The sequence below is a fragment of the Nerophis lumbriciformis genome, linkage group LG11 (genome assembly GCF_033978685.3).
Source record: "Nerophis lumbriciformis linkage group LG11, RoL_Nlum_v2.1, whole genome shotgun sequence".
In the NCBI taxonomy this organism is placed as follows: domain Eukaryota; kingdom Metazoa; phylum Chordata; class Actinopteri; order Syngnathiformes; family Syngnathidae; genus Nerophis; species Nerophis lumbriciformis.
In genome coordinates, this window is record NC_084558.2 from 36,975,088 (window position 1) to 36,992,369 (window position 17,282).

General features: G+C 41.2%; 2 protein-coding genes across 2 annotated transcripts in view; one reads left to right on the top strand and one right to left on the bottom strand.

The window, feature by feature from the left end:
• Positions 1 to 17,282, top strand: part of afap1l2 (actin filament associated protein 1-like 2) — a 57,985-nt gene that overhangs the window by 35,597 nt on the left and 5,106 nt on the right. The window contains exons 5-12 of the mRNA XM_061966716.2: positions 6,595 to 6,706; positions 9,065 to 9,270; positions 9,351 to 9,530; positions 11,901 to 11,987; positions 12,067 to 12,151; positions 12,217 to 12,321; positions 12,395 to 12,606; positions 17,132 to 17,277. Coding sequence (XP_061822700.2) covers positions 6,595 to 6,706; positions 9,065 to 9,270; positions 9,351 to 9,530; positions 11,901 to 11,987; positions 12,067 to 12,151; positions 12,217 to 12,321; positions 12,395 to 12,606; positions 17,132 to 17,277 — 1,133 coding nt within the window. The remainder of the gene's footprint in view (positions 1 to 6,594; positions 6,707 to 9,064; positions 9,271 to 9,350; positions 9,531 to 11,900; positions 11,988 to 12,066; positions 12,152 to 12,216; positions 12,322 to 12,394; positions 12,607 to 17,131; positions 17,278 to 17,282) is intronic.
• LOC133610145 (kelch repeat and BTB domain-containing protein 13) lies at positions 56 to 1,640 on the bottom strand. The gene has a single exon (XM_061966231.2). The coding sequence runs from the start codon at positions 1,638 to 1,640 to the stop codon at positions 138 to 140; it is 1,503 nt and encodes a 500-aa protein (XP_061822215.2). The 3' UTR covers positions 56 to 137.

Consider the following 17,282-nt stretch of genomic DNA (forward strand, 5'->3'; position numbering starts at 1 on the left):
AAGCTAAAAAAAATTGTCCACATATCACTCATGGGACACAAAGAGAGCTGTAGGGTTGAACAATAATGTCTCTTGAGTTCTCCAAGAGAGCAGCTACCGCTAATCAAGTGTTTGACAATATGCAATTCGCAGAATTCCTACAGAATATCATCGACAAATCCCTCCTTTCCGTCTTTCAAAGGCATTTCCTTTTTCTTCCCCCGTGCATCAACCTGTGGTTCTATTGGTCCTGTCTTGGGAAGCCTAATTAAACACGTCCAAAGTGATCCACTCTTTGGAAAACCCTTCATCTGCCTTCGGGGCTTCCACTCTTGTGCACTGATGGTGTATTCAAGCGTTAGCATGTGTTTCACAGTGAACGCAGAGTCCCCCCTAATCATTGCGGTGAACAGCGCCCCCTTGCTGTTGATGTAGTGTCCAGGCATGGCTGTCCATTGTCCTGTGGTGATATTGTAACAGTCCATGAGACAGCGGAGGAAGTCGTCGCAAGGCCCATTGCGCATCACGTACAAATTGTCTCTGTGGGCGACCATACAGTGGCCGTAGCTCTGATGTCTGGTCATGGTAGTCGCGAGTTTCCACTCGTCTTTAAGCGGTGTATACTCATAGATGTCTGTGGTGTCAGGTGACTTCCAGAAGCAAACAAACATGCGGCGCCTTGCAACAGCACAAGCAGCGGATGTTACCGGCCTTGGTGCTTGTTGTATTAAAGTCCACTGGCCCTTCTGAGGATCATAACACTCCGCAGTGGCCACACATCTTTTCTGGAACTCACCACCAATGGCATAAAGTCGCCCTTCATGCCCCAAGAAAGTGAAGTCCTTCCTCGGTTGTTGCGGCCCCGGAAGAGCGGTCCAAATCCCTGATTCAGGGTCAAAGCAGAAGCCACCGTCCAGCGTGTCCTTTCCATAACCAAAAACTCCCCCGACGATGTACAAACGGTTGTCCAGCACCGCCACGCCGGCCATGGATGTGCTGCAAAGGGTGGGGAGGTTTGTGAGATGCTTCCATTCTTCTTCCTTCTCATCGAGGTAGCACACGATTCTGAAGGAGTCACGGAGCTGTTCCATTGAAGGAGAATGGGTACCGATTGCAATGTAAGACGCAGGGGATAACGACTGGGAATACCGCAGCAGGTCTTCAGGGATTGTTGCCTCTGCTGTTTCTCTCAAGTCCTCATAGGTATCGCAAAGGAACAAAGCGGCGCCGTGAAAGAGTTCCTGCAGCCCGAAGATGTGGGCTGCATGGTAAAGCAAGAGACAGTTGTCCGAGTCGATGATGTCACACAGATGCTCAGTCAAACAAGGCACCTGAAGGAAAGCGGCACATTCCACTGCATCTACGAGCTCGTCCGGGTCGCAGACAGTTGGATTCTCCTCCTTGCACACAGCAAGGGCAATAAGAAAACCCCTTGCATGCACCCCTCCCTTAAGGTAGACCTCTTTCTGCTCACTTTCAAGCATCCCAGACTGAAAGAGCGCGGAGAAGTAGTTGCTGTGCCTCGCTAGAAAGGCCCTCTCCACGGTGAACCAGCTCTCCTCCACTTTCACCCTCACCCAGCCGGCCTCCTTCTCTTTTTCAACCAGATCAAGGGTCGCATTTTCCCCTTGAAAGATTCGTGGTCCATCGGGATCTTCCATGATCTTCTTAAATCAGGGTCTTTTTTATCCCTTTGGAAAATGTGTCACTCCAGTGTAGAATTATCCCTATTTGTGACCAGTAAACAAACGGTTTGTGAGAGTTCCATTGCGACCAGTCTGCATGGGCTGAAAATAGAGTCGTTCTATAGATAGCAGCTGTGCTGCTTTGGAAGCGTCAAGAGGAAGGGGGGAAATGAAAACTGACATCCACAGCGAGGTCGACTCAGGCAATCGGTGATTAACAGAAATGAACTTGACTGGCATTGGTGTTTAACTCTGAGGACTTAAAATAGTAACTGGCAGCACAATGACATTGTACTACTACGACTATGTTTCTTAAAAAAATTCATTCTCACAATCATTTATAAATTTAGTCTGAGTGCAACATTTTTGTATAGATCATATTTTACCTGACATTTTAGGTCAAAGAGCTTTTTTTAACTGTAGATGAAATCTGTTTTTAAACAGAATTCTACAGAAATACTGTATGCACCAGACTAGTGCAAAATTTCGTATTTAAAATTTGAAAAACATTGCTATAATTAAGATATACTGCAATCTGTACGTAAGGCTCATAGTACTGTAATAATATTTATGTAATATAGACAGTTATGTATGGAATATGTAAAGCATGACTATGGAATACACTGAAATGATCAATTGGCATTTCATTTCTACTTCCTCAAATTTTTGAATTTCAATTCTACTTCCTGTATACAAAATCAATTCAAATTCATGTGGTTGTGTTAGAATTTGGGAGACATTTTTAAAACAATTCACTTTACAAAAGCCTTTTATACACTCACACAGTATTTATTTTCTGGCAAAGTGTCATTACGTCACATGCGCTGTAAGAAAACATATCTTCTCTTTTCCGCAACTTTTGCAAAGCTTGTGTGATATTAGTTCAAATACTTTCATTTCAAGAGTGATTGTGTTCCACACTGCTGAGCTTCCAGATTCACTCTGTTCATGTTTTTGTTGCAGCAGATTCTTGGCAAGGGAACCAGGGATTTTCCATGTTCCTCTGACTTTTTTTTCCCCCTAGTATTTGCTCCAATCACCTCCACCACACCCGGATTACTTCTCCTCTGTCGCCCCTGCTGCTTGCTTGGTTGCTTACTCGCAGACTGCTAGGTCAATTCAGTTTTACTGAGATTATGTTCAGTGAAAGTGAAGTGTCTTCATTTAGAAAACGGTTGCTATCACCTTTAGATTGTATATTTTGTATCACAGTGGATTTAGCTGACATACTGTTTAAGCTTGCAGAACAGGGAGAATATAGTGATACGGTGGGCAGCTCAAGAGGCTGCTGCTACCCTGGAATTCCCTTTAATTAAAAACAGATGCTTTAACGCCTGCGTGTGATGATTTACGGTAGAAATAAACCCCAACATATGTCTTAATAAGTAGGTTCTGACTTAAAATAGTTCTCAAACTGTTAACAAATTGCACTAACAAAAAGTAAAATAAGTTGTAACGCACTGTATTTTTTGTTCCACTACTTTCATAGACTATAAGAATGCACTATTTTTTGTTCTATTTCAGGGCGGTTGAGTGGTACCAGCATGACTCAATTTGCTGAAAATTAAAATATATTTAGCTAATAGAAGAAAAAAAAAAAAAAAGGCATTAGGACTTTGTTTTAATAGTCATGGGTTAGCAGGTCACTTCCTGGTTCACGTAAGATGACGTACAGTACATCGACGTCCCATTGGGGTTGAGTTTTTCCTTGCCCTTATGTGGGCTCTGTACCGCGAATGTCGTTGTGGCTTGTGCAGCCCTTTGAGACACTTGTGATTTAGGGCTATATAAATAAACATTGATTGATTGATTGATACAGTAAGGCGGAAACAGGACAGCATAGAGCCGTACCATTTTTGACACTGGGGCACGAAAGTGTTTCCCATAACCTGTACTGTGCAGACCGATCAGGCGAATTTTTGTAAAAAAAAAAAAAAAAGTACATGATTGCCATTGCTGGTTAATGCATTTTAACACTGATCCCCCCCTAGCTGACATTGTATTTATTTGTCGTTCCCCACGGCTGACAAGCAGCTACCAGCTAGCTCCCCTAAGGGGATTATAATCACATCTATTACAGCAAATACACTGCATTTCTTAGTAAATAAATAAATGATAAATGGGTTGTACTTGTATAGCGCTTTTCTACCTTCAAGGTACTCAAAGCGCTTTGACACTACTTCCACATTTACCCATTCACACACACATTCACACACTGATGGAGGGAGCTGCCATGCAAGGCGCTAACCAGCACCCATCAGGAGCAAGGGTGAAGTGTCTTGCTCAGGACATGACGAGGTTGGTACTAGGTGGGGATTGAACCAGGGACCCTCGGGTCGCGCACGGCCACTCTACCACTGCGCCATGCCTTAAGTAACATTATCACTGGAGGACGAGTCTCAACATGTTACACACCAAGAGCACGCCAGGAGCAGGCATGTTAATAGCTAACTGCTAATCTAGCTTTAAACAACACCAAGAAAAAAGTGCTCAGTCAACTTTAAGAATGTAGATGGAACCATGTTGCAGCAGAAAGTAAGCAGCTATTAACATCAAATTAGCAAGTAGAATAATAAGAGAGATAGAGGATAATATAACAATTATTGGTGTCTAGGCATTGTTACAGTCAGTACACAACATGTAAGATCCATAAACCGGTGGTGTCGATACCATGTATAGTATTGGTATATGATCGATACTAGAATGATTAGGACAATATTCTTATTTTCTTCCAATTTTTGTAGTTTTTGTTAAGGTTTACAAATTCAGGGAATAATTACTTGGACAAAGGAAGCCTTTGAACCAAAAACCCAAGAATCATACAGCAGTTTTGCTCTTGTGTCGTTATTGTATACTATTGACATTTATGCATGTATGTAGTGGGCGGCATGGCGTAGTGGGTAGAGCAACCGTGCCAGAAACCTGAGGGTTGCAGGTTCGCTCCCCACCTCTTACCATCCAAAAATCGCTGCCGTTGTGTTCTTGGGCGGGACACTTCACCCTTTGCCCCCAGTGCCACTCACACCGGTGAATTGAATGATGAATGATAGGTGGTGGTCGGAGGGGCCGTTGGCGCAAATTGCAGCCACGCTTCCGTCAGTCTACCCCAGGGCAGCTGTGGCTATGAAAGTAGCTTACCACCACCAGGTGTGAATGAATGATGGGTTCTACATGTAAAGCGACTTTGGGTACTTAGAAAAGCGCTATATAAATCCCAGGTATTATGTAATAAACGATAAAAAGGATCTAGTTAAAATTGTGTTGATATTGTTAAACTGTCAATAGCACTCAACATAAATAAATTGAAAAAATTACATGTGATTACATGTGATCCGTATAGGAATCGACAGCATACAGTAGGAAGGGGATTCACATGGCCCCCTCCACATCCCACCTCCCCGGATTGTAAATAATCAAATGTTCTTATGCTTTCTTAACTCACTATGTTCACTGATCGCTGCACATATCCTACCAAGTCAGACCTACACTGTTTCAATGTCCATTTCTCTGATGACACAAGAAAAGTGATTAATTAGGGGGTGCATGATCCACTTTAGCCGCCAGAAGGCGGCTAAAAGAATGTTGAATATCTTAAATATGTGTTTTGTGGCAATTCCAACTTTGACCACAGCATCAGTTGCTATAAAGGGTGTCGCTTTCCATCATTTACAGCAGACTGCATTGCAAAATGCTTAATCCACCCTCTTTGTCTCACGGGAGATCCACCCAGGAATGGGTCCATAAAAGTTCCTTCCCTACTGTACAACCGTGATTGGAACATCCCTAATTGTAACTCAAACAAAAATACATGAACAAATAAAAAAAAAAAACATGCCAACATGAGTGAATATTGGTGTTTGCTAGTTAACGGGCTACTTTGTCAAGAAAATGACATACTAGTGCACTTTTGGAATAGACGGACTTGAGTCTACCATTTGCAATCTGGTGTAGGGAGAAAGATAACATAGAAATTGGATATGAGAAATAAACAGAAAGCTAAACATTACCTTTAGTTTTTCACTTTTGCACTTAGTGAAGGAAGGATATGTCATCTCCTTGATACACTGTCACAGGATACATATCCATATAATGCAACTATCAACACGCCGTGTTAGCTTTTTAGCATTACATTGACAGGAAATGAACAGTAACAAAATAATTCCCAGCCTAAATACATCACTTTTGATCTTTTTTGTTTATATAAAATAGATCTAAAACCTTGTAAAACCGCTCCACTTTTCCACTCACCTCCCCCCGGGGGCATTGGTTTGTATGATATCTGCGCCTCCTCTGCTCATCTGTTCCAGCTCATATTTCAGTGATCTTGCAGGGAATGTATCTGCCTTGGGATACTGTGAAAAGTAGAAAGATTTAGGATGAGTCATTTATCGGCAGCAGAACAAAAAAAATATTTTTCATTCAACTCTCTGGGTTTGACAGAGTTCACCTACTGAAGTGACCTGATTAAAGTAAAGTACCGGTACCAATGATTGTCACACACACACTAGGTGTGGTGAAATTTGTCCTCTGCATTTGATCCATCCCCTTCTTCACCCCCTGGGAGGTGAGGGGAGCAGTGGGGAGCAGCGGTGCCGCGCCCGGGAATCATTTTTGGTGATTTAACCCCCAATTCCAACCCTTGATGCTGAGTGCCAAGCAGGGAGGTAATGGGTCCCATTTTTATAGTCTTTGGTATGACTCGGCCAGGGTTTGAACTCACAACCTACCGATCTCAGGGCAGACGCTCTAACCACTAGGCCACTGAGTAGATTAGGAAGTACCTTTATAATGCATATATCAGAGTAACACAATACGGTCAGGATGGGATGCTATAGAGTTTTTGTCAAAAATGGGGTGCTTCAATTTAATGAGGTTATGTATGTTTTTACCATGTATTTATTATTGTACATTCTTTTATATTTCCCATCAGAGCGCCCTGACTCGGGAGCCTTTTCCACTTCCTGTCGTCCCAGCACAGAACAGCTTGGAAATGTCAGAGAGTTACTACGAGGAGGCTCAGCCTTATGAGGAAACCGTCAATGGTTGGTGACATTACATTTTGCGTAACTATGAAACACTACATTGACAACAAAATGCTAACGATGAAAAACAACTACTGTCCCAATGATGGGAAATGTCAAAATGTGCTGCAATTTTTTTTTTACAATGGATGGAAAATCAGATTTCACTCTAAAGATTTGAGGACATTTTTACAATGAAGCAAAATTATTTAATTTGCCACAGAAGTCCGGTTAAGTGATTTTTTTTTTTTTTTTAATTTGCTCCCAATGTCCCTATAAAGGGAAATGTTAAAAATAGGTCCAAATGTTCAAACTGATTAAAACGTCAGATTTTACTCTGAAAGTTCCAGCATATTTTTACGGTAATTTACTTGCTCCGGAAGTCTCAATCAAGGTAAATGTTTAAGTTCTCCCCAAAAATTCTCATCAGTTTGTGCCAAATGTCCCAATGGTTGAAAACGTCAAAATTAGCTGCAAATGCGGCAAAAAAATTGAATTTCAAAATGTATCCAAATATTGCAAAAACAAAGTGTTCAACATTTTAGACCAACATCTCAGAGAAATGTCATATTTTCAAAGGGAATGTCAACATTAGAGCAACACATCCCAAAATCTGCTTTGCAAGTCCCAATAAAGGGATTTCTTTAGAATTTGAGCAAATTTTCACAATGATATAAAAAAAATCTAAATGTGCTCTAAAAGTCACAATCATTGGAAATGTCAAACATTTACTTAAAATACGCCAAAGTGAAATGTCAAAATTGCTCCAAAATTTGCAAAAACTAAGTGTTTAAATGTTTAGACAAATGTCTACAAGAAGGGCAATGTCATATTTTAAAAGGAAATGACAACATTCAAGCCAGGCATTTTAATGCAAGGGAAGTTTAAAAATATCACCAAAGTTTGCTCCAGATGTCGAGAATAAATGGATTATTTTAAAGTTTGAGCAACATTTCACAAAGTAGGCGAAATATCTTAATTTGCTCCAAAAAAGTCCCAATGATTGAAGTGTTGAAATTTGCTTCAAAACCCCCATTAAAGTGAATTGTCAAAATTGCTGCAAACATTGTATAAATGAAGTGTTAAAACTTTTAAGACATTCCTCTCAAAGAAGGATGTTATATTTTTAAAGAAAATGTCATACTTTCCACCAAATGTTACCATGAAGACAAATCTCACAATTCCAGCTAAACATCTTAATAAAATGCAATGTTGTATTTTGAGCTAAATAAAGTAAAATCTTTAAATAATTACTGCAAATGTCCTAAAGTAGTAGTTCTCAAACTGTTTTCACCAAGTACCACATCAGAAAAAACTTGGCTCTCCAAGTACCACCATAATGACAAACATTAACATACATATCCATTAAAAACAAGGCCAAGGTTTTATTTACCAAGTATATTTATTATTTTTGGCCACTTTAACATTACACACAGTTTGAAAAGTAACACTGTGTTTGAATATATCAAATTAACATTATCGGGCATAACACTAGAAGGAACCCACAGTTTGAGAATCACTGTCTTAATGAGAGTAAATGTCAAAATGTGCACCAAAATGTCCCAGTGAAAGAATTTTTTTTTTTTTTCCAAATGAAGTGAAACGTGTAAATATGGTACAGATGTTAAGGGAAATGTCAAAATTGTGGTATTTTCCCTCTAATTGTTGTACCTAATGTTGTGTCCAATTAGTGTATCAGATGTACAGTACAGGCCAAATGTTTGGACACACACTCTCATCATTCAATGAGTTTTCTTTATTTTCATGACTATTTACATTGAAGATTGTCACTGAAGGCATCCAAACTATAAATGAACACATGTGGAGTTATGTACTTAAAAAAAAGGTGAAATAACTGAAAACATGTTTTATATTCTAGTTTTTTCAAAATAGCCACCCTTTGCTCTGATTACTTTTTCGCACGCTCTTTGCATTCTGTTATTTCACCTTTTTGTGTCAAGTACATAACTCCACATGTGTTCATTCATTGTTTTGATGCCTTCAGTGACAATCTACAAAGTAAATAGTCATGAAAATAAAGAAAACTCATTGAATGAGAAGGTGTGTCCAAACATTTGGCCTGTACTGTATGTAAAAACATTTTTGGCCCAATTTTCTCTCTTCTTCTCTTCCTGCTGCCCCTGGCTGTCGTGCAGACATGTACGGCCTCCTCTCGCGGCGACAGTTGCGAGTGGCGAGCTCTGACAGCATTGTCTATGCTGTCATCACCCGGGGTAGCTACTTGTCTTGTCTGTCCATGTCACTGCACAAGCCAACTTCCTGTCTGTCCTTCAAACTCCCCCCCCGCAACCTCCAAGCACTTCCACTGAACCATTTTACCATCTCGTTTCATCGCGGTCATTCTGGCGTACCTCACAGAAGATGGTGAGGCGGTCAGCAGCTCGTACGAGTCCTACGATGAGGAGGAGGTAACGAGGGGGAAGTCGGCGCAGCACCAGTGGCCGTCCACCGAGGCGTCCATTGAACTGATGAAGGACGCTCGCATTTGCGCCTTCCTGTGGAGGAAGAAGTGGCTGGGCCAGTGGGCCAAGCAGCTGTGTGTCATCAGAGAGCATCGTCTCCTGGTAAAAAAATAAAAAACCTCTATGAATTGAATTTTGACTGGTGTACTACTTAAGTGTCACTCACATCTGCTGCTTTTCAGTGCTACAAGAGCTCCAAGGAGCAGACACCATTGCTGGATGTCAGCCTGCTGGGTTGCAGCGTCACCTACAAGGAGAAGCAGCTTAAGAGGAAGGAGCACAAACTGAAGATCGTGCCCGTCGGCGGGGAAGCCATCGTGCTGGGGCTGCAGAGCAAGGAGCAGACAGAGCAGTGGCTCAGGGTACATTCAAGGAAAATGACAATTGTTTGTCACCTTTTGGCACTTGTTGCTCGGCAGGATGCATTTTATAGCAGAAAAGGGACAGGGAGATGCAATAAGAACTAGATCTGTGTCCGCCTTTTTTCCCCCCGAGTTTTTCCGTAGACATGACACCTACACAGAATGAGAACGAGACAAAGACCTTGTTCACATTGCAGGTCAATTCCGATTTCTTTTGCCCATATGTGACCTGTATCGGATTTTTTCATGGCCGTGTGAACAGTGCAATTCTGAATTTTTCGTCTTTGACCCAGACCTCTTTCACTCTTTCCTCTTTCAGACCTACTCAGTGGCCTAGTGGTTACAGTGTCCGCCCTGAGATCGGTAGGTTGTGGGTTAAAACCCCGGCCGAGTTATACCAAAGACTATAAAAATGGGACCCATTACCTCTCTGCTTGGCACTCAGCATCAAGGGTTGGAATTGGGGGTTAAATCACCAAAAAATGATTCCCGGGCGCGGCCACCGCTGCTGCCCACTGCTCCCCTCACCTCCCAGGGGGTGAACAAGGGGATGGGTCAAATGCAGAGGACAAATTTCACCACACCTAGTGTGTGTGTGACAATCATTGGTACTTTAACTTTAACTTTTTCTTATCTATATGTGGTGTGTCCTCAATGTGAACGCTCCCGCGCTCAGGTCGCATTCATTCGACCAGAACGTCGTCAAAAAGCGATACATGTAATAATTGTTCGCCAAAATAGACGGTTACAAAATAAATTGTTGACAACGAAGCAGAAAACAGGTAAAAATATGATGTTGTCTCGCGTGAAAGTTTCTGTGTCCTGTGTCAACTCTCACAGACACGCTCTTCAAGCAGACATCAAATCAAAATATTTAAAAAAACTGCCAAAGCTAAAATATTTGTCCTTTTGCTTCTTAATTTTCTACGCGCAATCATATGGTTCAGAAAATGTTGACTTTGATTGAAATTGCCACAAATGTGCCAGTACTTAGACGAGAAGAGTGGAAACCATATCTATTTCCGTAAACACTGCAGTGCGTGCAACGTCATGTCCGCGTGCGGATTAGATTGCATTCACATTAGAAATCTCATTTCTTTTTTGTAACACCCACTAAAAAGATCGGATTTGACAAAAACACCCGAATTGTGTGAATGCAGCCAAAGTTATCCTGGCAGTACACTAGCCAAGCCATAACAGAGGTAGGACAACTGTGTATGTACGGATATTCTGCAATGATGGGGACAAGTGTGTGACGTTAAACACCCAAGGCCCACACAGACACCATTATGCATATATTTCATTGCAGGATGCTTTGTGAAACCGCACACATATGCGAAGGCCAGAACTTCACATCAACACACACATTACAACTTTCACCTTTCCAAAACACAGATTCCATGAACACAGACTTAGGTAAAGTATTTTAGCCTCCTCTTAAAGGGGTCATTTTATGATTTTTTTTCTACATTTAAAACACTTCCTTGTGGTCTACATAACATGCAATGGTGGTTCTTCTGTCAAAATTTTGCACATATGTTTTACAGACCGCTTTCAAGCTGCGTTCTGACCGTCTCTTCAGGAAACATCGTTTTGTGTGCCGTCTTATTTACGTGCCTCTACTTCGTCTGCGTCTTCTCCCCGTCAGCCATGTTGTAGTTTTTAGCGCTTCCATATGTAGTAGACTTAACGAGCAAAGTCGGATATGTCCATATCTGGCCCGGCTCAATTCCATGTAAAAAAAGTGGGTATAAGCCTACTCTTTGTAGCAATTTTTTGCTGTCAATTGTCCAATGAAAATTTGGTTAATTGTTTTTTGTTTTTTTTGCAGCCTTGTCTCCACATTGTGTAGCACCCTTACATACATACCACAAATTTGGGTATCGATCCGATACCAAGTAGTTACAGGATCATACATTGGTCATATTCAAAGTCCTCATGTGTCCGTTTTATTTAACAATGTTAAAAAAACGAAAGAAGATTTTGTGATGCTAAAAAATATCGATGTAATCATCGACTCCTGTACTTGGTATCATTACAGTGGATGTCAGGTGTAGATCCACCAATGGCGTTTGTTTACATTAAGAAACGGCATCATTAGCAGTGACGCCGGTGAGCAACGGTGTGTAGTGAAGCATGTTTAGCTATTTCTCGTCCTGCAGGGATTACGGCATTATTGTGAGGATTTTGATACGGTGGTATTTACAATACCGTTACAACCCTACGACACCGTCTTGCCACGGACTTTGTTACTGCCACCTCTCCTTGTCTTTTCTCTTCCCCGCCGTGAGCATTACAAACTACTACATCATGTGTTGTACAATATCTACACAACATAAATATGACAATATCATACTTTTCTCCCATTAGGTGATCCAGGAGATCAGCCCTAAGCCGACAGAGAACGGCGACATCCAGCATTGTGTCACCGACTCCCCAAGGCTCATTTGCACTAAGGTAAAACATTTGTAGGGTACAGTGGTATTACTGTAGACATTGGTGCTACCATATGTAACATGCGGCTATACGCTGACAGATGGAGGTGGGCGACAGACACTCGGTGGCTTCAGAAAGTGGCAGCAGCAACGAGGGTCATGCTGAGACTAACGAGAATAAAGATGGTGAGATTTCTTTTTATGAATTCAGTCAGTTTAACATCTGAGTTGACTGACCTCTTTTTTACCAGTGAAGAAAAAATACAGTGCAGGTTTAAAATTCAGCAACCTTATGAATATCGGAAAGAAAAAAGCGTCCTCATTGGAGAACGCTGAAAAATGCGTTGATACTTCGGGTGAGTGAGAACCCAATACTGTCATCTTTGCGCCCCAGTCGTAGGATTATACCAACTTTTAAGTCCTTTTCAGGCTACCTCAACGTGCTTGTGAACAGTCAGTGGCGAACCTGCTGGTGTCTCATCAAGAACGGCCAGTTGTGGTTCTACCAGGACAAGAATAAGACCAAAGTGAGCCAGCCTGCTGTGACGCTGGAGGGCTGCCAGGTTTCGCCCGACCCTAGCCCGGAACACCTGTACTCCTTCCGGATCGACATGGAAGGCACACAACTTGCAACCCTGGAGGTATTTAAGACCAATGCATATAGAAGTGCTTCTCAATTCTTTTCTGTCATGCTCTCCCTCAGGACAAAATGTTATCACGCCGCCCCCAACTCCTCTCCCGAATTAAAATACTATTGAGAACTAGGGATGTCCCGATCCGATATTTGGATCGGATCGGCCGCCGATATTTGCCAAAAAATGCGTATCGGCAAGGCATGGGAAAATGCCGATCCAGATCCAGTTTAAAAAAAACTACGGTCCGTGTTTTCCAACGCACAGATTTAAATAATACATTCCACTTTTCTGTTGCTCCCTATTTCCATTCCGCATTTTCCAGCACACCTTCAACACATCCACAGGTCTATGGATTCTCACGCAGTTGCTTTTAGCTGCTGGCATTGCACTACAGGCTCTTCCCACTCCTTCTTCTGTCTCCTTCTCACAGACAGCAAGCGCAACTTCTTACACACGTCACACGTCACATACATATACGTCCTCTCCCAGCAGAGAGGTAGCAGCATGGCTAACGTTAGCTGTGATGCTAGCGCAGCCGCTAAGGTGCGCGCCTGCTCAAACGTCCTCTGCGCACGGCAAATCTATGCCACGCACAAAATCAAATACAAAAATAAGCGCATAATTTTCGACACACGGACACGACAGAGAAAACAGTTTTCGTCATCATTGTTCAAATATTGTAACGTCTGTCGAGACGCTTATCTCCATTCGGTGTCACACGTCCACACCATCAAAATGCCGAGGCAAACATTTCCAGATCAACACCGTATGAAAAAAAATAGTGATTTTTTTAGTTGTGATTTCCTTCTCTGCATGAAAGTTTAAAAGTAGCATATATTAATGCGGTATGAAGAAGAATGTTTTAATGTAGACATGCAAGCATTGATGGAACATTTTGAAAATCAAGACTACATTTCCTGCAAATGGGTGCATTTCTACCCTATATTTTAACTTTAGATTTATTCTCATATCAAACTCTTTTGGCTGTCTTTTTGACACTTACATCAGGCGCCCCCACTCCACACCCCAGATTATAAATAATGTAAATAATTCAATGTGATTATCTTGTGTGATGACTGCATTATGATGATAGTATATATCTGATAGTATATATCTGTATCATGAATCAATTTAAGTTGAAAAACTTATTGGGGTGTTACCATTTAGTGGTCAATTGTACGGAATATGTACTTCACTGTGCAACCTACTAATAAAAGTCTCAATCAATCAAAACACATAGAATCATCATACTGCTGGGATTATATGCATCAAGTGTTCATTCAAGGCTAAGGCAAAATATCGAGGTATATATCGTGTATCGCAATATGGCCTTAAAATATCGCAATATTAAAAAAAGGCCATATCCCCCAGCCCTAGTTTCAATGATGCCATTTCTGTTTGTCATGTATAATTTTGTCTATTTGTGTTTATCCTTGAATAAACAGGTCAGTTTCTTGTTACCAACCATTGTGTATTATTCAAACTCCCCTAATTCAGCTGGCTAGTTGTTATCAAGAGTACTAAAACCCTTTTCAACATGATTCTGACAACTAAGTAGGCTAAATAACTTTAAACTTTAATACATGCTCGGATAGGCCAGTATCGGTATCGGTCAGTATCGGTATCGGATCGGAAGTGCAAAAACAATATCGGTATCGGATCGGAAGTGCAAAAACCTGGATCGGGACATCCCTATTGAGAACTTCATATTTATTAATCTGTTCAAAACATCACCTGATTATCAAAATAGATCAATAAAATGAGCTGAACAACAGCTAGAAATACTTTTCAAAATAAGTTTATTTAGGCCCCCCGACATCTCACACCCCACCATTGGCATTTACTGTAGGGAGTGCCATATTGTTGAGCACTATGTTACACTATATCAGACCTTCTCAAATAGTGAGCGGGTCCCCATGGGGCGGGCGTGTGTGACCTCGGGAAACATGCTTTTTTTTTGCCGTACAAGAATATGATGACGCATATGTAGCACTTAGCTTCACTGTAACCACGGTGGGAAACGAGGAAAGGCCGGTGTGTTTCTTTTAAAGTTAATAAACTTACAATGTTAAGCAGAGGTATAGTTACAACAATTTTATAGCTAAATTATACTATTAATAGTCACGGTGGAGACTTGGGGGGGGGGGGGCGTAAAATAATTTATTCTATTTAAGGGAGTCTCAACAGAAAATTATTGAGAAGCACTGCACTATATACACATCTTGGGCTATGTTTCTGGATTTGTTTCATAGCATTACATGTTAAAAACAACAAAACATGTCAGATGTCGAACAATTACAGAGCACACATTATGTATGAAATCCTACTAAATCCACATCTGATTAAATAAGGGGGCTGAAATAATTTTTTGTTATGTTATAAATCCATTTAGCTTTAGGATTGAATGGCCCGCTCATTAATGTTAGTTTTGTTACTATGGGGCATACTGGCAGGCGGTGTGACCCTAAGATGCAGAGACAGTAGGCGACATGCAAGTAAAGGGTCCCCTTTTTTAGATACGAAAGCAAGAAACACCAGCGTGACAACAGCTGTAAATCACATGTGAGCAAAAATTTTGGCAAAGCTAGACAAAACACAAAAAGGCACACCAGGAACATTCAACGAACCAGCATCACAAGGAAGGCGACACTGGGAGATTAAACCCTTTGATTCGTGATTAAGGACAAGTGAGCCACCTAACCACTAATCAAGAGCAAATTAGTAAAATCAGCAGCTGACAATAAGGGCAGACAGGAAGTGGAACAAAAAACAAGAGCCCTGGACAGTGGACAGAAAATAATACCAGAATCACAGGAATATAACATATAATTCCATCCTGTCATGATCGAGCGATGAATCAATCAATCAAAGTTGATTTATATAGCTCTTAATCACAAATGCCTCAAAGGGCTGCACAAACCACAACATCATCCTCGGAACTGATACCACATCAGGGCAAGAAAATACTCAACCCAACAATGAAAAACCTTGGAAGGGGCCGGGTGACCAATGCAATGGATGCCGAGTGGATACAGTTAATAATGTGAGAGTCCAGTCCGTAGGGAGGTCAGCAGGTCAGTGTGAAGACAGGTCGGAGCGCCGAGATGTCACCGACTGATGCGATTGATTGAGACTTTTATTAGTAGATTGCACAGTACAGTACATATTCCGTACAATTGACCACTAAATGGTAACACCTGAATAAGTTTTTCAACTTGTTTAAGTCGGGGTTCAAAAAATAAACTTATTTAAAAATGTGTAATAATTACAATATTTGTCAATACCTCGCAACATATGTAAACATTATTGGAGTCCACTACTTTTTTTATGAAATTGTACATAATTTTCTTTGGATAATCTGTAGTTTCAGTGAAAAGGCTCCACCCAGCAGGCACAAGACGTTGTAACAATGTTGACAACTTGTTGAATTAGGTTCTGACGTTGAGCAACTCAAACATAACGTTGAAACAACATTCTCTTTGACGACGTTTATTCAATGTCAGGTTTCGTCGGGTTCTGACGTTGATTTGACCATTGAATTTGTCATTTCCCAACCAATATTCTACAACACAAAAACAATGTTGAAACAACATGCTTTTTACTGACGTTTATCCAATGTCAGGTTTTTTACGTTAATTCGACCATTGAAATTTGGTCATTTGCGAACCAACAACGTGGATTCAACGTTAGACATCAACATCTCAATTTACAAATACAACTATTTTGCAACGTTGTTTCAAAGTCAGTTTTAAAGGACATGCATGTATAATCAATGCATCAATGACCTGTGCCTGCCGCGTGCAGTCATAAAAGTCAGTCATCAATAGTGAATTAATTTGACACTCTTTAAAAAGTTAAATACTGAAAGAAATGAATTAGAAGGGAAAATATTATTGCTTTCTACTAACTACAATATTTTTTATCGTAAATCTTCTGGTGTAATACGAGCATTGTGTTTTCTACTTGTAGCACCTGAGCAGTCTCGGCAGTTTTTATTAAAATGTCTCTAACACAAACCACAAGTGATGGGTGGGCGTCGGTGATATACAAGCTGACGTAGGTCGAAAATGTATATTTGACCCAGATGAGCGCTTTACTTACGTCGTGCAAGGTGTGGTCACTAGTTCCTAGGAAGAACAACACGTCTAGAATAAAGAAAGAGAAGAGGGAGGAAAAAAAGAAACATGTCAGCATTTTTCGAAAGACAGCGGTGCACGGTTACATGAAGTAAACATTGTCCTCACTAGAGCGCACAAGGGTGGTCCATGTGTTTGGTGGGTGTATCTGGGTGGAGGGTGGGGATGTCTTGGGATTTTCTCATGGAAAAAGCCCTCCAGTTTCACCCTGTTGCATATTTGAGCACCAAAAAACAGTATTTTATGTCTCATCTCCAGGGTTCTTAAGGCACATTTATGTGAGCTTTTACCATTAGGACCCAATTAACCTGGTACAAAAACATATACAAGTTAAAAGTAAATGTTATACCCTTAGGCTAGAAGTAACTGTACATTTTCCATTTGACTGTTGCTAGGCAAAGACGTCAGCGGTCATGGGCCACTGGCTGGGCCTGCTGCTATCACAGATGAGCAGCAAGACCGACCCTGAGGAGCTGACCTACGACTATGTCAACGCCGAGAGGATCACCAGCATCGTCAACGCTGCTAAGACATCCTTGTAGTAAG

What these genes read in the sequence shown, in the direction of transcription:
- LOC133610145 (XM_061966231.2), bottom strand. Translation starts at nt 1,640, where the DNA reads ATGGAAGATCCCGATGGACCACGAATCTTTCAAGGGGAAAATGCGACC.